Source organism: Pelophylax lessonae, assembly GCF_965119305.1.
Source record: "Pelophylax lessonae genome assembly, chromosome: 11".
Lineage (NCBI taxonomy): Eukaryota > Metazoa > Chordata > Amphibia > Anura > Ranidae > Pelophylax > Pelophylax lessonae.
In genome coordinates, this window is record NC_138778.1 from 163370658 (window position 1) to 163397427 (window position 26770).

The 26770-nt window shown below is 42.1% G+C and overlaps 1 protein-coding gene across 1 annotated transcript in view; it reads right to left on the reverse strand.

Moving 5' to 3' along the window:
* Positions 1-23665, reverse strand: part of LOC309567461 (uncharacterized protein) — a gene marked incomplete at its 5' end in the record, with an annotated part of 127977 nt that extends 104312 nt beyond the window's left edge. The window contains 9 exons of the mRNA XM_082272850.1: positions 1473-1865; positions 9189-9280; positions 10920-11095; positions 11409-11626; positions 17653-17778; positions 18211-18372; positions 18835-18991; positions 20774-20856; positions 23231-23665. Coding sequence (XP_082128976.1) covers positions 1473-1865; positions 9189-9280; positions 10920-11095; positions 11409-11626; positions 17653-17778; positions 18211-18372; positions 18835-18991; positions 20774-20856; positions 23231-23665 — 1842 coding nt within the window. The remainder of the gene's footprint in view (positions 1-1472; positions 1866-9188; positions 9281-10919; positions 11096-11408; positions 11627-17652; positions 17779-18210; positions 18373-18834; positions 18992-20773; positions 20857-23230) is intronic.
* Between the last annotated feature and the right edge of the window lie 3105 nt (positions 23666-26770).

The following is a 26770-nucleotide window of genomic DNA, read 5'->3' on the forward strand; positions in this document are numbered from 1 at the left end:
ACACTGTAACTTGATAGAAGTGCTGAATGCTCGACTCTAGGTCCAGAAGACTCCGGACTGTGGAGCATAGAACTACTGACACTGCTGCACTGCAAAGTCACTGACCACTCTCTCCAGTCTGGCACTGGCTTGAGGTAGCTTGCCATGAATGACTCTATAGCTGCAACTCTCAACTAGTACTCTGCACAATTCAGGGCCCAAAACGCCCCTTTACACTATTAACTCTTCAGGGTCCACTGACTATGTACCCCCTCTGTTACTTCAGGGTCCTCAACCTAGGTACCCCCTTTACAGCTAGCTGACACTGGATCCCAGAACCTCCTCCGGAGTGGTCTCCTCTAACTCTTCAGGCAGACCCCCAGGGGCAATCCTCAGTACTCACAACCTGTGTAGGCTTTCCTGGGACTCGACCCTTCTCGCTCTCTGTTGGTTCTCGGCACACCGGATCCCCTCAGCTCAACTCAGCACTCTCCGGATTCTCAGGTGACACCCCGATACATCCGCTTCCTCAGACAGGAGGAGAGACAGCCGTTCTCTCCCTCCTGGGACTCTGCTCCCACCAAAGTCACCGCGCCACGCACTTCCCCCAAATGTATACCTACTCCCAGAATCCTTTGCAGCATACTCTGCCTTCTGGGATAGTTACAGGCTTGGATGTGTCCCCTGATTGGGTTTCCTCCACTGCCCTATACAGAAGCCTCTAATAGAGCCAGTGGGGAGACTCCCCTCTCAGGAGACACACTTGGAAACCATGACAACCTACCTAGCAAAAAAGAAACATGGCCCTGCTGTTAGGCAGACAAGGCCCACTATGCATTTACCTAGCACCTACCTGTAGGGTGCTATGTATGTATTTTAGATGTAATGATTTATAACATTGGTGTCTGGAAATAGTTTAAACTATTTATGTTTGGAAAGTTTGCTCTAATAAACCACCATTGCTGTAAAACCAACCAGTGCTGTAAACATTTCTATATGGATTTAATTGATGCAAACTCTGGGCCAACCCATAGCTTCTGGCATTTCAATTTAAATGTTCTGTTCACCTGTAAATCCAAATACATCTTCCTGACATTTTTATTAGAAAAGCTCTCAGCAATCATAAACTTTGGAAAAAAAAAATCATATAATTGTTGTCAATAATTTATTCAATAATTATTTTGTTTTGTCAGTTAGGTTTTTCTTATGTTCTTTGGAACCAAGATGTCTTTTAAAGCATTGCTTATTATCGCAAAGGAGAGGTAGACACAACTCTGAACAGGTATCTCCTGTATCTTACAAAATGTTCAGCTCAGCATTCCATTCTTTTCAGTTTTCTTCATTACATTACCCAGTAAGCCTGCTGTACATTTCTACAATGTACTATTTGCAAATTTTGTTTTTTTAGCAAGTCTTAGTTGCTTTGTAGACACATCAGCTTAGCTATATGCTTATCGGTAGAAGTACATTTAGCAAAAAAATCTGCAACCTACCTTGCTCTTTAAGTCATTGATCGTGTTGTAATATTTGCTATAATCACTGGCTGTAGTGCCGGCTCCAAAACCACCTTGCTTCTCATACCACTCACGAATCTTGATCTCCAGCTCAGTGTTGGCTGCTTCCAGGGCCCTGACTTTTTCTAGGTAGGCAGCCAGGCGGTCGTTGAGGTTTTGCATGGTATGTTTATCACTTCCAGCATATCCACCAAAGCCGATGGATTGTGCTCCTCCGTAGGCAGCAGAAGAGCTGAAGGAAAAACCACCGCTGGATCCACCACTAAAGCCTCCACCAAGGCCTCCACCAAAGCTAGATCCATGTCTGCTTTCATCAGAGTAAGGATATGAAACTCCATAGAAAGCCATGGTGGATGTATTTGTGGGCTTGCTCTGATTCAAAGAATGTGCAGAAAACAAAAAGTTAGAAAGCAAACTATGATTGTTGTCTTCTTCACAAACATATATCTATATGTGTATACAAAGCGCAGTGGGAGGGGCACATTCAACTGACTTCCTCCCTAAGATTTTCAGCCCGGGATATGAAAATATGTCACCTGCTTCGACAGCATGAGTTAATTCTTACAGAAATGCTGCAGTCGTTGGCCTCCTCTTTACATGTTGGCTAGAAATTTAGAGGAACAAGCTCCTCTTTCCTTAGAATGTTGTTCTGCAGGCCCTCTCTCTCACCTTGCCTACGTCATAATGGCATTAAGATTACAATATGCTCACAGCTTCAGGCAAATACAGACCTGCATAGAGGAGGCGTGACTATTATTTTTTAAGGCAATTCAGTTTTAGATAGAGTTGAACAGACATATAGACATATGAAGGTGCAGAATGCTGTGGTGGTCACACCAGCTATAACGTTTTCCAGTAGAAGCTGAAGAAGGGTGCACACAAGATAAGGCAGATGAAGAATTTTGATACCTACTGTGACAAAATGAGTTCAATCTTTCAGAAGTCATGTAGCCTTTTGGCTCTTTGCTATAAGTCACAGACTCCAGGATGTGTTGCTGAAGAACAGGAAAATCAAGATTGTTGGTGATTGTGTCTCAGTAGAACAAACAAGCAGTTAATATGTTTAATAAATGTGGCCAACCTTCGGATGTCAATAACCTGCTAAAAGAACAAAGAGTCAGATTGATCATATTGATTATTATAACTGTGAAAAAAATAAATAGTCCCTTGCCAACAAATACATTTAGCTTACATTAAAGTAATTTTAAACAATCACTTTGTAAAACAACCAATCTAGTTTACAGTAAAAATTAAATGCAAAACATTTATGTATAGATGGAAAAAAGATATTTATATTTTTTTATTCTTTTTTAGTGATCACAGTCCCTCTGTTCTAAGCTGCATAAGAGCTGGGGGGAGGGGGGGGGAGCAGCAACACACTGAGCTTCCCAGTGATTGGCTTTGCGGGGGGGGGGGGGTGTGTCAGGAAAAGCCTGATCATTGGAAGAGAGCAGGCTGAGTTCCCAGCATAGATAGAGAACTGACCACGCTGTGCTCACTTGCTTAGTGTGGTCATTTTTTAACAGGAAAGCAAGGGGACTAGCAGGAACACCAGTGGTTTCCCATAAAGGAAGCAATACAAAGAGAACAGGAGACTTTCTCATACAAAGTACATGGTACATCAGGCTCATATCAGGTATATGAAATGTTGGGGGTAACAAACGCTTTACCTACATTTAAATGATAACTAAATACAAGAACAAAATGCAATATATTGCAGTATACGGTTCTTAGATGTGCTGGCTTCTTTTTTCCCAAGCTAACAAAATTTTTAGTAAATACAAAAAATACCTGTTGATCTTGCCACAAAGTAGAAGTTTTGCCTAGAACTAAATATGTTTAAAATTGCTCCCTCCTACCTTCTAAAGCCTATACTAATTACCTGTGAAAGGAAGATGCATATACTTACCTATTCCCAGAGCACTCCAGCCTGATCATGTGATCTACCCGGCAACTAGAAACCAGCTTTAGGGGAAAGGAGAGAGCTCTGACAATGCCTGGGCAGTGACGTCACCCATAGGCTTACTATGGGGCACACCCAACTCTCCCCTGAAGCTTGCCACTGGGAACGTTCACGTGACTGGAGCACCATGAGAATAGGTAGGTAAAGGCATATTTCTTCTACAGAGTAGTTAGTATAGGAGCTAGAAGGTGGATGGGAACCACTTTAACCGCTTGCTGACCAGCCGATGTACTTATACGGTCTGCCGTTGTAAACACGACAGACCTCTGTTCTGCCAGTAATGAGCACATGAATCCTGTGTTCCTCCTATTTATGACTTTAACATTTTGTCCCGGTTCACATGTATGCAATGCGGGAACCCTGCGAATCCACTGCGGGTTACCGCATCATATTTAACTCACAGGCAACTCACACTGCCATATGCAAATCGCTGGGGTGTCAATACATGGTTAAGGACACCTCCAGATCAGTTTGCATGTTGCAATGGGAACTGTCAGTTCAGACATGAATCGGACCGAGGTGTGCAGGTGTGAATACCCATACTATCAGATTCTGGTGCGGACCCAAAAAAGAGAAGAAAAGAAAGGTAGGAGGGGCAAAGGCCCCTCATGGGAGGGGAGGTAAAGAAGGGGTAAGAGGTGTCCCCAGGGGGAGTTGTTGCGAGTAAACTGTGTGTATGTATCAGTGTTTAAAGGGGTAACAGAGTTGTATCAAAGTTAGAAGGCAAGAAATTTGTTACCCATGAGTCCCAAAGTTCTCATATTTGCTCACTTTGTTTAAGAGTGAAGCTTCAATGTTGGCATGAATCATAGCTTGTGTGACCCTATTACGAATTGCACAAGGGGGGGGGGGGGGTTTTCCAGGCTCTCGCTATGGTCTGTTTAGCTGCAGTGGTGGCCTGAGCAGCAGTTTGAATTGTTGATGACTTGTCCTGTGGTTTCTTATTCAAAAGAATTAGAGGGGTCCGGTGTAATGGGAAAATCCAAAAAGTTTAGCAAGAATGTCAAAAATAACTGAACAAAAAGTCTGTACAACTGGGCATTCCCACCAAATATGAAAGTGGGTGTCTACATAAATGCAACCGAAAAAGCAATGGGGGGAGGTAGCGTTAGCTACAGTGTTCTGAGAGGAAGACTTGGTGGCTTCCCATATGTGGATCCAATCTTTAGGATCTAAAGAAACACCAAGGTCCCTCTCCAATTTAGCGACATATTGGAGGGGTTAGTGCTGATGGGTTCTAGCAGTTGTGGATATAGATCTGAAATAAGACCTAGTAAGAACTTTACAATTTGTTTCTAGTGCTACAATGTTCTGAGAGGAAGACTTGGTGGCTTCCCATATATGGATCCAATCTATAGGATCTAAAGTAACACCGAGGTCCCTCTCCCATTTAGCGACATATTGGAGGGGTTAGTGCTGATGGGTTCTAGCTGTTGTAGATATAGATCTGAAATAAGACCTAGTAAGAACTTTACAGTTTGTTTCTAGTGCTACAGTGTTCTGAGAGGAAGACTTGGTGACTTCCCATATATGGATCAAATCTATAGGATCTAAAGTAACACCAAGGTCCCTCTCCCATTTAGCGACATATTGGAGGGGTTAGTGCTGATGGGTTCTAGCAGTTGTGGATATGGATCTGAAATAGGGCCCCTCACTTTTACAAACATGTTCAAAAGAGGACAGTTGGGATGTGGAAGGTCAGACGGGGTCAATGGAATCAGAAAGTGTTTTATCTGAAGATAGCGAAAGAGTTCGGAGGAAGTAATATTGTAAGATTTGCAAATGGACGGGAAGGACAGGATTGTGGTGGGGATAAAAAATGTCAAGAAATAGGCGGGTGATGTCCAAGCCAGGTATAATACTGGATTGCGGAGAAAATAAAGGAGAGGTTTGTGTGGTGATTGTAAACCGTAGCGAGTTTTAGGTCTGTCTCAGATGGTAAGGTAATATAATGTTATGGTATCCTCCCAAATCTTTTTATACAGTTTTATGGTTTGAAATTTCAGGCAAATGCAGAAGCTTGTAAGGTTCTCAGCTAAACCTGATGCATCAAGAAATTTGTTAACAAAATTAAATCAGAAAGACTGAATCACACAGGTTGACAATTCCATACTCTGGTTTCTTCTGCAGCCTGTCACCTCCCCCAGCAATGGCACTGTATCCTGCCCTAATGTGTGGTGATAGCACTGGACCGATAGAAGTGAAAACTGGATAATGGATATACCATAAGGTGGTTTTTCCTTTAAAGAAGCAGATTTGTGATGAAAATATAGTGTGAGCGGAACCTGTTTTTTTCCTAGGCTGCTACCTCTCTGATAGCAACAAGGGGAGCACTAGTTAGACAGTAAATCCTTAGATGCGTACAGAGGAGTGCCAGGTACAAAAGTTAATCTCTTAGCTTCTTGAAACATTAAATGCTTAAGAGCATCAAATACAGCCAATATGTTTTAGATGAAAAAGTATCTCCCTTCCTTGGGGTTTGAGAGGAAATGTGCTAAGCAACTTGTGCAAGGCTTGAAGACTAGCATCTCCTGACGGCACTTAAGGCCCGTACACGCGAGTCGAAATTCGGCCAGGAATTTTCGTCCGACGATCGATCTGCCGATTTTCGGCTTGTTAGTATGGTGCTCTCGACAACCGACTCCGACTTTTCGGCCGAAAAAATTCTGGTGTGCAGGCTATAAAATGTTTGTCCACCGTCAAAACGCATCCGATTTTCGTGAAGTCAGTACAGATTTTCGACAGGGAAAAATCTTATGAGCAAGACTGGGCATGCTCAGAGATGAAAGAACACAAAGAAAGCAATCCAACACATGACATCACTTCTGAAGTAGAATTCTATCGGACGGCAAAATTCATGTGCAGTCTAGGCACATTCCAACCAACAAACACCACTCTGGACAAAAGACGAATGACCGGTAGGCGGAAATTCGTTGCGTGTGTACTAGGCTTAAGGGTGACTGGCATTGACTGTATTTGATGCTCTTAACCATGAAATGATTCAAAAGCTCCTTTATTTGAGATTAACCTTTGCACCAGGTGCTCCACAGTACACATCCAAGAACTGGATCTTACATGATAGTAAAAGAATACTGAGGCAACCACAGATTATACAATTTTCTTTCCTGCAACCACGGGGTAACCCTTACTACTGGGGGACACAAAGCTTATTATGGGTGGATTTTTACTGTTAGCAGTGTTCTTTCTGTATACCTACACAGTTGTGATTGGCCAGGAGAAGCTAACCACATTTAAGCTACAATACCAAATGCTTATGAAGCTGCAAAAAAAAAAAAATGAGCCATACTCTCTCCATATACTCCATCACCCTCATATGCAAAGATTTTAATATTATCAGGCTGGTAAAATTCTTGCAGGGGTAGCTGCAGAGAGTTCATTTCCTATTGACCTAGGCATGCCCCCAGAAAATACACCCCCGGGAGTCCTTTCCTACACACGGGATACAGGTATTTTGGATTTTCCTAACACTATATATCAGCTAAAAGGATACCATAAATCTATGTTCGTGACAGATCAACAAAGTAATTTTAAATGGAATTGACAAGTGCATGGAATGATTATCTAACGTCTAACTGGTCATCTGTCTTGTTTACTACAACTATGTATAAAGGTGCCCTTAAGGGTTCTTGGTTTCTGCTCTTCTCCCAACTGGGCATTTATCCAAGTGTTCAGATTTATATATGTCTACTACTATCCTACTACTATCCTCAAAAGCAGCAGGGCTGGCAATAATAACAGTAGCCGCAAAAGCCTTTTTGATTTGTTGGCTGCTATTTTTCTTGTTGTAGAACTGCATTTAGGGCTGTATGTAGGGATTGGAATGAATAGAAATGGCTTGTTTGGACTGAACTATGGTCTTAGAAAATATAACTGATTATCCCTTACATATTATTGGTTCTTTAGACTTATTGGAGTTGGATACAGTTGGTCTTGTCTTTTCCCTATAGGGACCCTTATTTTTCAATACGTTCAGTAACATTTGTATAGAGCCAATTGAAAATGCCGCAGCATTATCATGTGAGGGCACATAGAATGCCCTATGCTCAAAGATGGGCTTCTCCTCATATCAGTGGGTAAACTGAGCGTGAGCAGTGGGTTAGAAAAAGGTAGGAAGGTATAAGCATCTGGGGGTAGGATGTAACATTTACATGAACCTGTTAATTTACCCTTCATGGGCTAATGAAAGAGTCACTTTAAGCTGATTAATACCAAAATTGCTAAATTTGTTCTCTTCATTGAGGTTTTGACGTGAAAAGGCATAAATACATGTTGCAAGCTTTCTCCACCAATCCACATATTGGCCATTGGAGTCTGTGAAGATCTGAGTGTGGTGAACACATATTCTGACTGCACTGCCATTACCTAAGGAAGAATTTAAAAGTGCTAGGCTGATCTCAAGCTCCCTGACTTACCTGTAAGTAAACCCTTCCAGGCATTAAGGTGAGAAAGTTTGTTACTTTTTTAAAAGTCTTCATGCAGGCTGGTGCACATTTACTCAGTTTACTAATGTTTTATTAATTATAGAGATTAACCACTTAAGCCCCGGAGGATTTGGCTGCTCAAAGACCAGGGCCTATTTTGCAATTTGGCACTGTGTGACTTTAACGGACAATTGCGCGGTCGTGCGATGCTGTACCCAAATTAAATTGACGTCCTTTTTTTCCCACAAACAGAGCTTTCTTTTAGTGGTATTTGATCACCTGTGCGATTTTTACTTTTTGCGCTATAAACAAAAAAAGAGCGACAATTTTTAAAAAATAACGATATTTTTCACATGTTTTTATATGAAATTCCCCAGAAAAATGTAAAAATCAAACTTTTTAACATTTTAGGCCAATTTGTTTTCTGCTACATATTTTTGGTAAAAAAAAAATCGCAATAAGCGTATTTTGATTGGTTTGCGCAAAAGTTATTGCGTTTACTAACTAAGGGAAAGATTTATGTCATTTTTATTGTTTTTTTTTTTAACTAGTAATGGCGGCGATCTGCGATTTTTTTTGCTGGACTGCGACATTTTGGCGGACAGATCAGACTCCTGACTGACATTTTTGACACTTTTGGGGGTACCAGTGACATTACTACAGTAATCAGTGCTATATATATGCACTATTACTGTAAAAATGACACTAGCAGGGAAGGGGCTAACTTTATTGGTGATCAGTGGGTTAAATGTATCCCTAGGGGCGTGATTCTAACTGTGGGGGGCATGGCTTGTGATGTAACCACAGAGACATACGATCCTACATATCAGGATCGTGTAGTCTCTGAAGTTACATCAGGGAGAATGACAGGCGGCTTTGTTTACATTAGCCGCCTGCCTTTCTCCCTCTCCAGCGGGAGATGGCGAGTGACCGGCGGACATCGGAGCCACCGGTCACTCGTGTGGGGATGTCAGGGAACGAGCGGGGGCGAGAGCGCGCCTCTGGCGGCGCGTGCTCGCCCCCGTCGGCGCGTTTTCCCCCCTAGACGAGGAGAGCCAGACTGCGGCGGTCGGCAAATGGTCAAGTAGCATGAAAGTTTCATTAATGAAAACAAAAGACATCATTAGTCATTTGGGATGCATTAGAGGTTTTATTGAATAAGAAAAAAATAGAAAATAGTCCATGCCCCTTTCATTTAGAGCAGTACAATTGCTTAAGAGCCCCACCACAAGCCAGCACCATCTTTCCTCATTGTGTTGTTTTCACCGTGGCTTTTCTTTTTTAGTCCACTTGTTCTTCAATCTCCTCAACTGTTGAGGACACAACTTTTCCATCCACCATTTCTTCCACAATCTTCTTCACCTTTCTGGTTTTGGTTGGGTCTGTAATGAAGATCATTTTATCACATTTATAAAAAATTTTAGGACTCCTGTTTTGTTTGCAACTGAAATCACACTAGAGGGCATATTTATAAAGCAATTAATTGCAGGTGAATCTTTCTGGTGCATGTGATTTAAACAACAGTGATTGATTCACATGCAGCAAAATTTATATATAAGTTCCAAAGGCTAGGTTTTTATGGATGCTGGAGACAGATGCAAAGCTTCCACCACCTAAAAAGTGTTGTGCCTTCCCTTGGTTCGGTGTAGGTCAGTGAGGGCCCCTACCCACCTGGTGGTGGGTAGGGGCCCTAAGCAAATAAAAAGGATGCTTGCCAAGCAATCCCCTTAGAAGCTTGAGGAGACCTAGCCTAAAACTAAAAAAAAAAAGCTGCAGAGTAGTCACTATTTCACAAAGTTATGCATTATATCATTAAAATTAGATACTTATTTTATCAATGATAGGCACCTACTGTATGTATGATTACCCTGGGAGGAGGCATTCTTATCTGGGGGTTTAAAATAGGCTATCAGCTGAGAATTCAATCTCACCTAGTATCCAGTTCCTCCAAGATCATTCTACCAGTGCTGAGACCTGTGATGGTCCTGGACCAGTGGTCTCCAAACCGCAGTCCAGGGGCCAGATGTGGCCCTTTGCTTGCTTTTATCTTTCCATTTGGGCATTATTATCCCCACTGTCAGCCACAATGGGCCATAGTTCCTGCCACTCCATTCCTCCCACTGACACCAACAATGGGGCACTATTGCTCCCACTGACACCAGTGATGGGGCACTATTCCTCTCACTGACACCAGTGATGGGGCACTATTCCTCTCACTGACACAAATGATGGGGCACTATTCCTCCCACTGACACCAATGATGGGCATTATTACTCCCACTTAAACCAACGATGAGGCACTATCTGCCCCCCCTCCAATACCAAAGATGGGGAACTGTTTATCTCCACTGACACCAGGTCATTTTCTACTCCAACTGTCCACAGTCTGGCCCCCCTACAGTTTGAAGGACAGTAAACTGCCCTTTGTTTCCAAAGTTTGGAGACCCTGTCCTAAAACAGTGGTTCTCAATTCCGGTCCTCGGGACCCACTAACAGGCCAGATTTTAAGTATTACCTTGGGGGATGCAGACTAGAATACTGCAATCACTGAGCAGCAAATGAGATCACCTGTGATGTAATTTAGTTATCTTGCAAACCTGGCCTGTTGGTGGGTCCCGAGGACCGGAGTTGAGAACCACTGTCCTAAAAGACCAAATCATCAACCAATTCTGCCAACTTACAAAATCAGTCTGACATTACTTACAGTCTATGGAGTTGATTTACTAAGGCAAATAAGCTCTTCACTTTGCAGGGGAAGTTGCACATGGCATGAGAACTTTCCCCAGAGCTTAGTGAATGTGATCAAACTTTACTTTGCAAAAAATACCCAATTACGTTAAAAAAATTAATAAATACATTTAAAAAACTGCATTTTTGCTTGCACGTTATTGGATATTAGAAGTTCTGGGGGGGGGGGGGGGATTCCCTTGTAAAGTGCAACTTCCCTTGCAAAATTGACATTTTATTTGCCTTCAGTCTACCCCTATATGTTCCAGTGCGGCCATTTATACTATTAGGTTACCTTTAACAGGCTCTACATAGGAAGTCTGGGATATTGTTGTAGATGATGAGTCAACAAGTGAGGATGATTCTATTTCGGATGATTCTATTGCAGAAGATTCAACTGAGACTGAAGATTCTGTCACTATGGATTCAGTCAGATCGGTAAATGTGGATAAGCTCTGAGAAGAGAAATCACTGTGGGAAGAAAGGTTATGTTCAGTGCACCAAAATACATTATTTATGTTTCATAGGTTTTGGAAAATCTTGAGAAAAAAAAAAGAAAATTAGGTCACACCTGTTTGAAACACATAATGTTGTATGTATGCACGGCCCTGTCTGTAACTGATGATATTATATGGCATCACATTGTCATTCATATCTAGTGATATCAATATTCCTTGAATATAGCAATGTACCTTTAAGGAGTTTCATAACATTTAATGTCCCCTTGTTAATGGTATGATCTTAAATTAAAAAAATATTGCAACTTTTTATTACTTGAACTCACTCTAGTTCTCCCTCCAGCAGGCGGCGATACGTTTCAATCTCAAGCTCCAGTCTGGTTTTGATATCGAGCAGCTCTCTGTACTCAAGGCCTTGGCGTTCTGTGTCTGATCTGATCTGAAGGAACTGCTCTTCTATTCCACTAATGACGACCTGAAGCTGCTGGAGCTGAGCACCATAGCGGCCCTCTGTCTCAGCCAAGTTGTCTTCAAGGGATTTTTTCTGAAACACATTTCAAAAATGACTTGTTACATTATTTTGCTTTCTATATTTAGCAAAAAAGATACTCAATTTATTGGCTTAACTCAAAGCTGATTAGGATGAGTGAATGTGGTAGGGACCTTTTGGCTCCATGTTTGGGTGCATGGACTGAATGAAAGGGTTCAACGTTCTCTGTGAAGTACTATGGAGAATGTTTGTGCCACAGAAATAAATAAAATAAATAGGGCTTAACCTTCCTAGCGGTATTCCCGAGTGTGACTCGGGGTAAGATTTTTGAGCCAAAAGCGGTAACCCCGAGTCACACTCGGGGTAGCGCTGGGAAGATCGCTGGATCCTGGTGGAGGTTTCACTTACCTTTTCTCCGGGATCCAGCGATGTATGAGAGCGGTGTCCGGCGGCGGATGTTCCTCTCGATCGTCTGTAAGCCCCGGCTTCCGTCTCCGGCGACGTGACGTCCGCCGGGGGGTGGAACCGGCGGCAAATTCAAAAAGTATAAACACCAAACACACTGACACACTGTAATCCTATTGGATTACATTCCCAAAATATAATAAAGTGACCTTTTTATGCCCCCCAGTGCTTTCTCCATTGCACTTCCTGCATTATTTCCATACTTTGTATCTGGATTATTGCAGAGCGACCATGGCCTCAAGCAAGCGTGCCGCAACATCAAAAGCGATGTATGACCTGCTGGGCGATAGCGACAGCGATCCCGAATCGCACGGAGAGTGGAGTGACAGCGATGCATGGGAAAGCTCATCATCCGACGAAAGTGAGTTTAGTGATGATGATGTGCCGAGCGATGTGCGTACGTGGTGCGTGATCGACTGTGGTATGGAGCACGTAGCGCCCCCAAGGTTCCCGTATACCGGAACGCCTGGTCTCAAAGTTGATGTTGAGGAGGATAACCCCTTGGCGTATCTGCAGCTTTTTTTGACTGATGAGGTCATCGAAAAAATTGTTGTGGAGACCAACCGGTACCAGCAACAACAAACCGCAGCACATCGGCGGTTTTCCAGGAGCAGGATGTGGGAACCCGTTACCAGTGCGGATATCTGGAGATTCCTGGGCCTTATTATTCTGCAGAGAGTGGTGGGGAAACCCCTGCAGAAGTGGTATTGGACCACCAACAAATTATTGGCCAGTCCTTTTTTTGGAACCATAATGTCGGAGTACAAATTTTCCCTTATAATGCGATATTTGCACTTTGCCAACAATGAGGAGTTTGATGAAACATCTCATCCGGCTCCGAAGCTGAAAAAAATCTGGGACATTTATCAATTAATTTTGAAAAACTTCCAGCGGTCCTATGTCCCAGAAAGAGACATTTGCATTGACGAAAGTCTTATGGCGTATAAAGGGAGACTTAGCTGGATCCAATATATTGCGTCCAAGCGAGCACGCTTTGGAATAAAATCCTTTATGCTGTGTGAATCCAGCTCTGGCTATATTTGGAACTCGGTCCTATATACCGGAAGAGGAACTAAGTTTAACCCAAGGTTCAGCAGCTATGGGATGGCAACTGCTTCAGTTCTGACGCTGATTGAGCCTCTGCTGGATCAGGGGTATTGTGTCACTACAGACAATTTTTACACCTCCCCAGAACTGTTTGAGTTCCTCCTACAGCACAAGACGGATGCTTATGGGACCGTCAGAGCAAACCGGCGTGACATGCCCCCCAGCTTTGCCAACAAAAAACTCAAGCCTGGAGAGTTAGTTGCCTGGCAGAAAGGCAAAATGTTGGCACTTAGATGGCGCGACAAAAAAGATGTCTGCCTGATGAGCACCATCCATAGCACCGCCACTGTCATGGTCCATACAAAAGGGGGAAAAGATGTGCTGAAACCGCAACTGGCCCTGGATTACAATAACACCATGGGAGGTGTGGACAGAGCTGACCAGGCCATGACCTTCTATCCAGCAATGCGGAAACAGCAGAAGAAATACTATAAAAAAAATTTCAGACACCTCCTGGAGCAGTGTTTATGGAATGCCTTCATTCTGCTGAAAAAGAAAAGAGACCGGCCTATGATCCATGCGGACTTTGTGTGGAAAATTGCGGAGCTGATTTTTCTCAGGCACCAGACACCAACTGTAAGTCGATCCGGACGCCGTGCGGCTGGTGTCGTGAACCCCGAACGACTGACCGGTCGTCATTTTATGGACCTCATTCCGCCGACGGAGAAGAAGGCTGCACCCACAAGAATGTGTGTGGTGTGCTGTTCCAAGCACGACGACACCGGGCGGAAAATAAGAAAAGAAACACGGTACTACTGTCCAGACTGTGATGTTGGACTTTGCGCTGTACCCTGTTTCAAAATTTTCCACACCCGGGACGTTTATTGAAGCAGTATGAAGAGTAATATTGCATCCTTTTTGGGAAAAAAAAAAATATATTGCATCCGTGTTTGACAAAAAAAAATGTCAGTGTTTTTGATTACATGATTTACTATCATTTATTGAATAAAAAGTGTTATTTTTTGGAAAAAAAAAAAGTGTTATTATTATATTATTATTTTATAGTTATTTATTATATTATAATTTAGGATTTTGTGTTTCAAACTTTATCATACTCGGGATGTTATAAAGAAGAACACACGGTAAAAAGAAATCATTAGTAAATAGCTGGTTTGGGCTGCTCATTCTCCAGAATTGCAAGCAAAATAATGGTACCGCTTTCAGCACCTAAAATCCGAAAGAATCATACCGCCAGGGAGGTTAATAGAATGCAACAGTTAGAAAATCTTCAACATGGTGGAAACACTATGGGTTGATTTACTAAATCTGGTGCAAGTGTGCATAGAAGCCAATTAGCTTCTAGGTTTTAGCCCTTGTTCACACTGAGGGCAGGTTTGAAATCGTGCAAGTTCAGTTGAATGCACATGATTGCAAACCTGCATATCAGTGCGATTTCGGGGGTTCCTGCACAGATGTCTATTGAAATCGTCCCCGAAGTCAACAAAAGTATTTTAAAGCGGAGTTCCACCCATTTTTAATAGGTTGGAATACATAGATCTATGTAATCCCCTTTAAAACGGCTTTTACCAATGGAAACTTTTTTTTTTTTTTTTGCTAGTAAATACCTTAATTTCTGCTTTATTCCTCCTCTCCTCACTTCCGGGTCCGATCGGCGATGACGTCATTCGGCGATTCGCAGTGTCTGCTGGGATGTATTCTATTCCAGAAATCTCGCAGTAGCTGACCTGTACTGAGCCGTGCCTGCCCCACCTCCGCCCCGCCTCCTCTCATTGAGTTGTATTGTATGAATGTATTAAGGCCGTTCTCTGCCCCGCCTCCGCCCCGCCTCCTCTCATTGAGTTGTATTGTATGAATGTATTAAGGCCGTTCTCTGCCACGCCTCCGCCCCGCCTCCTCTCATTGAGTTGTATTGCATACAATAGGCAGGGCGGAGGCGGGGCAGAGAACAGCCTTAATACATTGCATACAATACAACTCAATGAGAGGAGGCGGGGCAGGCACGGCTCAGTACAGTTCAGCTACTGCGAGATTTCTGGAATAGAATACATCCCAGCAGACACTGCGAATCGGCGAATGACGTAATCGCCGATCGGACCCGGAAGTGAGGAGAGGAGGAATAAAGCAGAAATTAAGGTATTTACTAGCAAAAAAAAAAAGTTTCCATTGGTAAAAGCCATTTTAAAGGGGATTACATAGATCTAAAGTTCCAAAAATGGGTGGAACTCCACTTTAAAGAATTGGTGCGGTGCCACAAAGCCAGCGTCTCACCGTTTCGGATGGTGCCATTGCGGGTAATGCGCTCCGATTTAACATGTAATTTGACATGTCAAATTGGCCCGATGTGAACGGGGGCTTATTGTCAAAGCCTAATTGAACAAGCTAAGGTTAGAAGCTGATTGGTTACCATGCACAGTTGCACCAGATTTTTCACTCTCCAGGTTTAGTAAATCATTCCCTATGTGACCAATTGAGGCTCTTCCCTTCTTCCCACCAGAAAAGGTACCTTTCTCTACATATTTACAGGACCTTAACGTCAAACTAGCAGGGATGATGATGGGTGAATCGACATATCTAGTCTTATGAGCTATGAGAGATGCATTTATAAATATTTATATTATCTGATGGCAAAACACTTTAGGTGGGGCCTGACTGGTGACGTCAGTACGCCTGCCGAAAAGTTCTTACTATGTGCTGTTTTTATCTAACTTTGTAAGTACCTGTCTAAATTTTAATAAATGCTGGTCAAGCGGTTTTATACGGTTGCAGTCTTTGTTCCTTTTTCCCAATGACCTTGATTTCTGGCCCGGTGTGTTGATCTTTGGAGTCGCTGAGATTCAATAGTGGGCAGCCTGTTGTGGATCATTACTGAGTGCCTGAATTAACTTATTTAAAACATGCTGTATTAATCTCTTTCATAAGGGATCAATACGATCCGGCAAGAGGCTTTAAGTTGCAGGGGAGGGCACAAGGTGTTTATCCTTTCCATGTTAAGAGTCGTTCACTTCACTGGTGAACTGTTGGAGTTTTCCCTTTGGATATTTGGTGTATAGACTCCCTTTTTTTAAAAAAACGTTTGATAAAATATTTACTAATATTAAACTATTTGACACTTTGAGTTCATTTTTATTTGTTTATTTGAGTTTAATTTTGTGACTTTGTTAATTGCTAGTTATTTGTGTTGATGGGTACCTATTATATGTTTATGTAATTATGTATATATCTATACTTGGCCTCACGCCAAGAATAGACTGCGTTTTCTTCTTAGCTATCAGTCAGTATCTCGTATGTTCTAAGTTCTAACCTGCAACAAGAAAAAGAAAATCTGATTGGTTGTTGGGAGAGAAATGGAAGTAGCTTTTCACTTCAATATTCCTATCAAATTGTTTCTTAACCACTTGCCTACAGTGCACTTTCACCCCCTTCCTGCCCAGACCAATTTTCTGCTTTCAGCGCTCTCACATTTTGAATGACAATTACTCAGTCATGCAACACTGTACCCATAAAAAATTTGTGTCCTTTTTTTCCACACAAATAGAGCTTTCTTTTGATGGTATTTAGTCACTACTGGGTTTTTTATTTTTTGTGCTATAAATTAAAAAAGACTGAAAATATTGTGAAAAAACGCATTTTTTCTTTGTTTCTGTCATAAAATTTTGCAAATTAGTCATTTTTCTTCACACATTTTGGCCAAAATTTATACTGCTACTTATCTTTGGTAAAAAATAACCCAAATAAGTGTATATTAGTTGGTCTTTGTGAAAGTTATAGAGTCCACAAGTGCAAATCACGGGCAACACATAGGCGTCCCGCGATTTGCAATGATTTCCGGATCGCAGGCAGAATTGCGGTGATTCTGCCTGCGATCGCTATGCTCACATGTGAACGTAGCCTTATGGGTGGCAATTTCTGGGCACTGATGAGGTGACTGTTGGGTGACAGGTGCAATTGGGGGGGGGGGGGGGTTGAGGACTGTATGGGGACGTTTATTTTTGTGCTTTTACTTTGACAGGTATACAGAGCAGTAACTCACTGTTTCTGGCTCTGCTTTCCTCACACTGGAAACAGTGTGTGAGGGGAGAAGAGCTAGTAACAGTGAGTTACTGCTCTGTATTTACATTTTGTGATCGGCTGTAAATGGATTCACAGCCAATCACATAGTAAACAGCCACTGTCAGTGACTGTTTACTACTGCCGGTGACTAGCTGTGTTTTTTAGGGAACACAGAGCCAACGACATGACCACGCTGCGCGTTCCTGATCGCGCATGCGCGGTTTTCTTCCGGGCTTTCCTATTGTGATCGGCTGTGTGATTGGAACACAGCCGATCACGTGGGAAACAGCCATGCCCATTGGCTGTTTCCCCCCTGCCGGTGACGCGCTGTGTCCCGGGGACATGCCGCCACCGACAGTGCAGGGCGGCGCGCACATGATCGCGCACCTGCCCTGCCTGAATGGGCGGACGTCATATGACGTCCGCCCAGAACAATGGCCGCACCGTCCCGCCATCATTTGACGGTGGGCGGGCGGCAAGTGGTTAGGTTAACTTACCATTGCCAGCAGAGACTGGAGCTCAACCTCTAAGCTTTGGAGGGCACGTCGGCTGTCGGAGACTTCAGTCTTGGTTGTCTGCACCTGTTCCACGTTGGCTGAAATTTCCTTTTTCAGGTCATTACTCTAAAGCAAAAAACAAAAATGTGTGTTAGTTTTTTTCTGATATTCTGTTTTAATTATTCTAATTATTTTATATGTAAAGCTTAAAGATTTACATGGCCTAGATGGCACAGAAAAAAAATATTTTACACTGATCAGCTCCAAACCGCATTTATAAGGAAAAGGCTCAGTTTATATTGGATCAGGATATAAACTAATCAGGATGGTGCCACAATGACTACACTTGTACATGTGTCTAGTCTTTGCATTCTGGTTTGTTTTTATTGCCACCTAAATAATAATTTTTTTTGGGCTTGGTAACTAAATTACCAGGTATTTGAGCCAGGTAAAGTTGATGATAAGTGAACAAATACGTTTAGCAAAGATATTTTTCTCAACTGTGGATGGATCTACCAGGCTATGGGTGCTTCAAAATGTGAGAAGTCTCCAGCTTACCTTCTGCGTAAACCAAGCCTCGGCATCTCTACGGTTCTTCTCAGCCAGAGCTTCATATCCACTTCTCATGTCATTCAGGATCTTAGTGAGATCTAGTCCTGGAGCAGCATCCATCTCAACATTGACCCGGCCGGCTGCACTGCTTCTGGCACCTTGTACTTCCTAGGCATCAATAGCAAAGATATTGTATGAAATATGTAGCATGAAGCATGAAAAGTTCACATCAAATCCATTCATGTACTCAGTTAATGAATGTAGAAATAAGATAGTTATTTCAAAAGACTGAAACAAATAAAAGTCAAGACCTCTAATCAAATTTACATATGATTTTGTATAGTAGAGTAGATACTTGAAATGTAGAACATTATTCCAAGTATTGAGGGTGTTTTTAACGTGCACAAACTGTATACATAAGAAACATGGTAAGATTTTGGTTGGTCCTTACAATTTTACATGTTGTCACATAATATGAAAGACATCCAATTTAATAAGACTAAATACATTCAAACTGGCCCATCGGTTACACAATTTTCACAAAAGACTATCAAATTGCTCTCTGGGTGTCTGTTCTTTATACCTGTCAGAAGTTTTCTTAAAGTGACAGTCTCTTTTATGTATGTTTACCTCCTCATGGTTCTTCTTCAGGTAGGCCAGCTCTTCAAGCAAGCCATCAATCTGGATTTCGAAGTCTCCTCTGGACAGTAAAAGCTCATCTAGAACTTTGCGAAGGCCACTGATATCAGATTCCACGCTCTGACGTAGAGCCAGTTCATTCTCATACCTTTGGAAAAATTTAAATAAAATACATTTTAAAAAAAGCCACAAGCTGGGGTATAATTCACATATTGTTTTATATAGGGATGGATTTACTAAAGGCAAGGACAGTTGTACTTTGCAGTGGAATTTGTCTCAGAGCTTAATGAATGTGGTGATGTTTCAAGGAAATAAACAGAAACAATTTTGCTCACACATGATTGCATCATGAAAATCAGCAGAGCTTCACCTCCTTCACTAAGCTCTGGGGTTAATTCTCTTGCAACACCATCTTCCCTTGCATAGTGAACAACAGCCTATTTGCCTTTAGTAAATCAACCCCATAGATTTGATTGGTTTTTAGGTAATGAGGTAGTGCAAGGTGCCACAATTTTATTGCATTTTGCAAATTTCCACTTATCTCATTGATTGACAAAATAGGAGATTTAATGGAAAAATGGAATGCACTATTTGTAATCAGAAGGCAAAGAAGGAACCGTCTTACATATGAATTAATTAAAGCGACTAGATCACTATTTTTAAAACATTAAATCAGCACTTTCATGTAAATAACCAGTTAATACTTCACTATCCAGCTGCCACATTCTGTAAAGCTGAAGATATATTCTTGCTGAAAGAACATCTACATACAATATTTCCAAGGGTGTTGGCTACCAGCATCCCCCACTACACTCTGTAGCTCCATTCAATTAACTTTATATCACTATGTTTTAGTGGTGCCAGCAGAAAGAACCACAAAGTGCAGCAGGGGACAAGGAATCTGATACACCCAAAAGCAGGGTTTTTTAGGCAGGGTTTCATGGAACCCTAGGGTTTCTCCAGAGGTTGCTAGGTGTTCCTTGAGCAGTGAGCAATTTCAGCCTCTCAGATAAGTTCCCACTGACATCATTGATCTTTTTAGCTATCTAGCAGTATATCTTCCCAATGACCACAAGTGTAGGGAGTGTTCTTCCCATTGACCATCACACTAATGTATCATCAGTTGTAGATACACTATATTACCAAAAGTATTGGGACGCCTGCCTTTACACGCACATGAATTTTAATAGCATTGAAGTCTTAGTCAGTAGAGTTCAATATCGAGTTGGCCCACCCTTTGCAGCTATAACAGCCTTAACTCTTCTGGGAAGGCTGTCCACAAGGTTTAGGAGTGTGTCTATGGGAATGTTTTACCATTCTTCCAGAAGTGCATTTGTGATGTTAGGCACTGATTTGGATGAGAAGGTCTGGCTCACAGTCTCCACTCTAATTCATCCCAAAGGTGTTCTATTGGGTTGAGGTCAGGACTATATGCAGGACTGTCAAGTTCCTTCACCTCAAACTCGCTCATCCATGTCCTTATGGACCTTGCTTTATGCACTGGTACGCAGTCATGTTGGAACAGCAAGGGGCCATCTCCAAACTGTTCCCACAAAGTTGGGAGCATGAATTTGTCCAAAATGTCTTGGTATGCTGACTCCTTAAGAGTTCCCTTCACAGTAACTAAGGGGCCAAGCCCAACCCCTGAAAAACATCCCTGCGCCATAATCCCCCCCTCCATCAAATGATTTGGACCAGTGCACAAAGCAAGGTCCATAAAGACACGGATGAGCGAGTTTGGGGTGGAGGAACTTGACTGACCTGCACACAATCCTAACCTCAACCCAATAGAACACCTTTGGAATGAATTAGAATGAAGGCTGCGAGCCAGGCCTTCTCGTCCACATCAGTGTGCATTGTTTATATATTAACTCTTTAAAGCCATCATATGTGAAATGTTACTCATAATTATAATGAACAATGGACTTACTTTAGTCTGAAGTCATCAGCTGCCAACCTGGCATTGTCAATTTCAAGAACAGTTCGAGAGTTCTCAATGGTGGCAGCCAGGATCTATTAAAAAAAAAAAAAAAAGTTAATTGGAATAGTTTATGTACTATGATTATTTTAACACACCTATTATAAAAACCCTGAAGAATGAATGTGAATGTAATGGTTGGATTGAATACATACATATTTTTAAGCTCATATTTTTTATTTTATCATTTAATTTTATTATTTTTTAAGTGTAAAAATAGAAAAAGACAATAATAATAATAAAGTTTTATAATCTAGTCTTCACTCTTGATGGCTAGAAAAAGATACAAGCAAAAATGTACCTTTATGTCAAATCTAATTATGTCAGACCTTTGTGTAATGTACATTTTTTAATAGCAATTGTAGCCTATTTTGTTCTAAATCTATATAAAATTATTTAATCCACTGAAAAAAAATAAGTATTTCAAATATATCAAAACCAAACTAGGGATAGGGTAGGATTTTTTTTTTCTGCCCTCACATTCTGTCCTGAAAGAAATAGGAAATGAGGAGAAATGTTTTGATGGTGAACATAATTCCCACCTTGGAGAGTTATCATAGGACCATGTGTTGTCCCAATTGGTGAATTTTCTCTCACGATTTGCTCTGGCACCAATTCAAATTTTTTGGATTTTTCTTCACTTCACTGTCTTGGTGACACTATTCACCAGCGCAAATAGAGGGTTGAATCTACCCAGTGAGGATACACACAGGAATAAAAATCATGACAAAGAGTCATACCTTTCCCAACTCTATCAATAAAAAATGCATTTACATACTGCCGACCGCCACACGACTATCTACTGCGGCGGTCAGCCCCTCACAGGCAGAGTGACGTAGTACTACGTCACTAGCCTGTGAGGGTCTAGGGAGCGAGCGCACGCCCCCGGAGGCGCGCTCCCGCTCCCGAGTGGTCACGGGCCCCCCCGCGCGTGTGACTGGCGGACCCGATGTCCGCCGGTCACTTGGCGATCGTCGGTGCAGAGGGAGAAAGGCAGGCAGCTAATGTAAACAAAGCCGCCTGTCATTCTCCCCTGTGTATGAATGGTGATCATATGGTTCTACTATGTAGGACCGTTGATCAATGTTCATACATCTCAAGCCACAGCCAATCACAGTTAGAATCACGCCCCTAGGGACACACATAGCCCCTTCCTCTCAAAAAAAGTTAACCCCTTCACTGCCAGTGTAATTTTACAGTAACAGTGCATATGTATAGCACTGATTACTGTAGAAATGTCACTGGTAACCCCAAAAGTGTCAAAAATGTCAGTCAAGGGTCCGATCTGTCCGCCGCAATGTCGCAGTACCGCAAAAAAATCGCAGATTGCCGTCATTACGCGTTAAAAAAAAAAACAACAAAAATGACAAAAATCTTTCCCCTTGTTAGTAAACGCGATAACTTTTGCGCAAACCAATCAAAATACAATTTTTGCGATTTTTTTTACCAAACATATGTAGCATAAAACAAATTGGCCGAAAATGTTAAAACATTTTGATTTTTACATTTTTTTGGGGGGAATTTCATATAAAAAAATGTGAAAAATATTGTTATTTTTGCAAAATTGACGCTCTTTTTTTGTTTATAGCGCATGATCAAAAAACCGCACAGGTGATCAAATACCACCAAAAGAAAGCTCTGTTTGTGGGAAAAAAAGGACGTCAAATTTGTTTGGGTACAGCGTCGCACGACCGCGCAATTGTCTGTTAAAGTCACGCAGTGCCAAATCGCAAAATAGGCCCTGGTCAGGAAGGGGGTAAAATCTTCCGGGTGCTTAAGTGGTTAACTCAATAGATATTTTCCACAGCTGCCTAAAGTTATCTACTGTTACTTATAGAATGCTACTACTATCCAGCATTCCAGGTTCCTCCAGCTAAGCCCAGCTTGTACAAGTTGTATAGATTTAGTGCTGAAATGAATGAAGTCTTTGTGAATGATGAAATTCTCCAGCAATGGGGGAAACGAATGGGAAAGAGTTATAGTGTTACAATGAAATGATAATCCTTCTCAAATGTCTATACATTGGCATGTCTTAATTTGCATACCAGTTAGACCTTTCGAGAAATCTAGATGGAAATAAACGTCTCAGAGATCCCAAAAGACCTAGAAAGGGCTTGAATTACCTAAAAGATTCTATATATTATATTATTTATAAAACCAGCTGAAACATTTAGTTCCATAGGAAATGACTTGTAGCACTGGCTAGATGAAACTTTCATACCCATATATATCCACCATATCAAACCAAGTTTTATCAATTATCCCAGATACTCCCTAAGTGGTACAATTAATGTTTAAGTGATCTGTATTTCCATTTCGAGTTTGCTAGTTTACTGTTAATTATAATTTTTTTTATTAAGAATTAATAGGGTAATTAAAAATGCAGTCAGAAGAATAGCCATAACGTACCTTGCTCCTCAAGCCATTGATGATGTCATAGTATTTGCTGTAATCTTTGGCTGTAGCATCGACTCCAACACTGACTTGCTGTTCATACCAATTACGGATCTTGATCTCCAGCTCGGTGTTGGCTGCTTCCAGGGCCCTGACTTTTTCTAGGTAGTTTGCCAGGCGGTCATTTAGATTTTGCATGGTCTCCTTCTCACTTCCACCCAAAACACCTGAGCTGCTGGATTCTGCCCCTCCGAAACCACCAGAAGAGCTGATGGCAAAGCCACTGCTGGATCCACCTCCAAAGCCTCCACCAAAGTCTCCACTAAAGCCTGCACCAGGATTTGTACCAAAGCTAGGTCGAAAGCCACCACCACCACCCAAACCAAGCCCAACACCACTTCTAAAACTTGCAACCTGAGGAGATTCAAGGCTATAGCCAAAGGAGGCCATGACTGATATATTGGTGGGCTTGTTCTGTTAAGAACGGGCAGGAAGCAGAAAAGTACAGATCTATGGTCTTCAGGGTCTATATATATATATATGTATATGTACATGTATATTTAAATATGTATATAGGGTGCAGGGGGTGTTTCATCTTTACATGTACTTCTTCCCAGAGTTTTGTTCTCAGCATAGTCAACACCTGTTTGTCACCTACTATGATAGAGTCACGTGAAACTTAGAGACTTGATGCAGCCCTTGGGCTGTTTGTTGCATTTAAACTGTGCTAGGCAAATTCCTCTTTTCTCAGAAGCTTGTACTACAGTCCCGCTATCTCATTTGCCATCGGCATCATGGTATGAAGCAGTGGATCTATTCAGGCCTATTATGCTAAGTCATGATTATTTCAGAGCCTAATCACCTGTCATCCCAACAGTAAATGTGTTGATTCTGTCAATTAAACTTCTGTATGTGTTATGTTCATTTTATTGAAAATAATGTAAAAAAATATCTGAATCTCAATGTAAACCTATGTATTTAACTGTTTCTGATCACTCCATATCTATCTATTATTTCTACTTTGGCCTATTTTATTTTAGCTTACATACTAACCTCCATATAGACAATCCTAAAATATGCAGTCAGGGTCTTTCCCATACACATAGTAGTGTTGCAAAAACTCCCCACTTAGTATTCCCCATGCCCTGCTCAATTCCATTAGGTTTAGGAGTGTGTCTATGGGAATGTTTGACCATTCTTCCAGAAGTGCATTTGTGAGGTCAGGCACTGATGTTGGACGAGAAGGCCTGGCTCACAGCCGCCGCTCAAATTTATCCCAAAAGTGTTCTATCGGGTTAAGGTTAGGACTCTGTGCAGGCCAGTGCTGTATCTTGGCCTAGGCCAACAAGGCCCAGGCCTAGGGTGGCACTTTGCAGGGGGGCAGCAAAAAAGCTTCACCTCGCACTAAAAAAAAACCTGCCTCCTCACGGCTCTGAAAAGGGTCCCCGCAGGCTTGCACATTTAGTATAGTGCCAGTCTTATGGGGCGAATTGGGCCAGAGGGCAGGGTCCAGGAAGCAAATCAGTCTGGCACCCCCCATAAAGCGGTAACATTGCTACCTGCCGGTATGTTATTTAAATTAGGGGGTGCATAAGTTTAGTCAGGCCTAGGGCAGCACAAAACCTAAATACACCACTGGTGCAGGCCAGTCAAGTTCCTCCACCCCAAACTCGCTCATCCGTGTCTTTATGGATCTTGCTTTGTGCACTGGTCTAAATCATTTGGTGGAGGGGGGATTATGGTGTAGGATTGTTTTTTAGGGGTTGGGCTTGGCCCCTTAGTTCTAGTGAAGGGAACTCTTAAGACATCAGCATACCAAGACATTTTGGACAATTTCATGCTCCCAGCTTTGAGGGAACAGTTTTGGGATGGTCCCTTCCAGTTCCAACATGATTGCGCACCAGTGCACAAAGCAAGGTCCATAAAGACATTGATGAGCAAGTTTAGGGTTGAGGAACTTCACTGGCCTGCACAGAGTCTTGACTTCAACCTGATAGAACACCTTTGGGATGAATTCGAGCGGAGACTGCGAGCCAGACCTTCTCGTGCACATCAGTGCCTGACCTCATAAATGCGCTTCTAGAAGAATGGTCAAAAATTCCCATTGACACTCTCCTAAACCTTGTGGACAGCCTTCCCAGAAGAGTTGAAGCTGTTATAGCTGCAAAGGGGGGACCAACTCAATATTGATGCCATTAAAGTTCATGTGTGTGTTAAGGCAGGCGTCCCAATACTTTTGGAAATATAGTGTAAAACTATTGATTGACAGGATTATTATTATTTTTTTTCCTAAAGTCAAAATTACATTTTTTATTTGCTTTAAAAGGTAAACAGGAGATCTGAGGTCTTTTTGACCCCAGATCTCTCAATAAAGAGGACCTGTCATGCGTATTTCTATTACAAGGGATGTTTACATTCCTTGTAATAGGAACAAAAGTTATAAAAAAAAAAAAAAAGAAAGGGACAGTGTAAAAATAAAAAATAAAAAGTAAAATACATAAGAAAAAACATTTTTTAGTGCCCCATCCCTTCAAACTTGTGCGCAGAAGCGAACGCTTACGTAAGTCGCGCCAGCATATGTAACTGGTGTTCAAACCACACATGTGGGGTACCGCCGCGAACGTTACAGCGAGAGCAATAATTCTATCCCAATACCTCCTCTTTACACAACTTGTTGACATGGTGGGTATTAATTTACTCGGCATTACATTATCTTTCACATTATACAAAAAAATTAGGCTAACTTTAATGCTTTTTATTTTTAATTCATTAAAGATTATTTTTTCCAAAAAAAAAAAATGCCTTTTAAAGACCTCTGCGCAGATACAGCTTTACATAAGAGTGGGAGGGGGGGTGAGGGAAAGTAGGAGGGGGGGCGAAGTCGCTGCACAATGGGCCTCTGGTTTGTACTTGCCCCCTGGGCCAAAAGTTGCCAGTCTGCCCCTGTTGGCCAGGACAACCATTAGCCAGCTACAATGAAGGCCACTTCCTTGCTAGTAACATCAATACCTACCCAAGCATGCTACAAAGTATATTACTGTTTATTATTAAGGCCCCTTTCACACTTGTGCGACTTGTTCTGTGACTTGGGACTGCAAAGTCGCATGACAAGTCATACTCCATGATTTCCAATGAGTAACGTTCATATCTGTACGACTTCAAGTCGCAACGACTTCAAAGTATTCCCTGCACTACTTTGGGCTGATTTAACCTTCCTAGCGGTATTCCCGAGTGTGACTCGGGGTAAGATATTAGTGCCAAAAGCGGTAACCCCGAGTCACACTCGGGGTAGCGCTAAGAAGATCGCTGGATGCTGGAGGAGGTTTTACTTACCTTTTCTCCGGGATCCAGCGAAGACTGCCAGCGGTGTGCGGCGGCGGAGCTCTCTCCCGATCGTCTGCGAGCCCCGGCTTCCGTCTCCGGCGACGTGACGTCCGCCGGGGGGTGGAACCGGCGGCAAATTCGAATGTAAAATGCACCAAACACACTGATATCGTTCAAAATAAAATAAAATCACATTACATTACCCCCCAGTACCCTTTCCTGCAGTTTTAC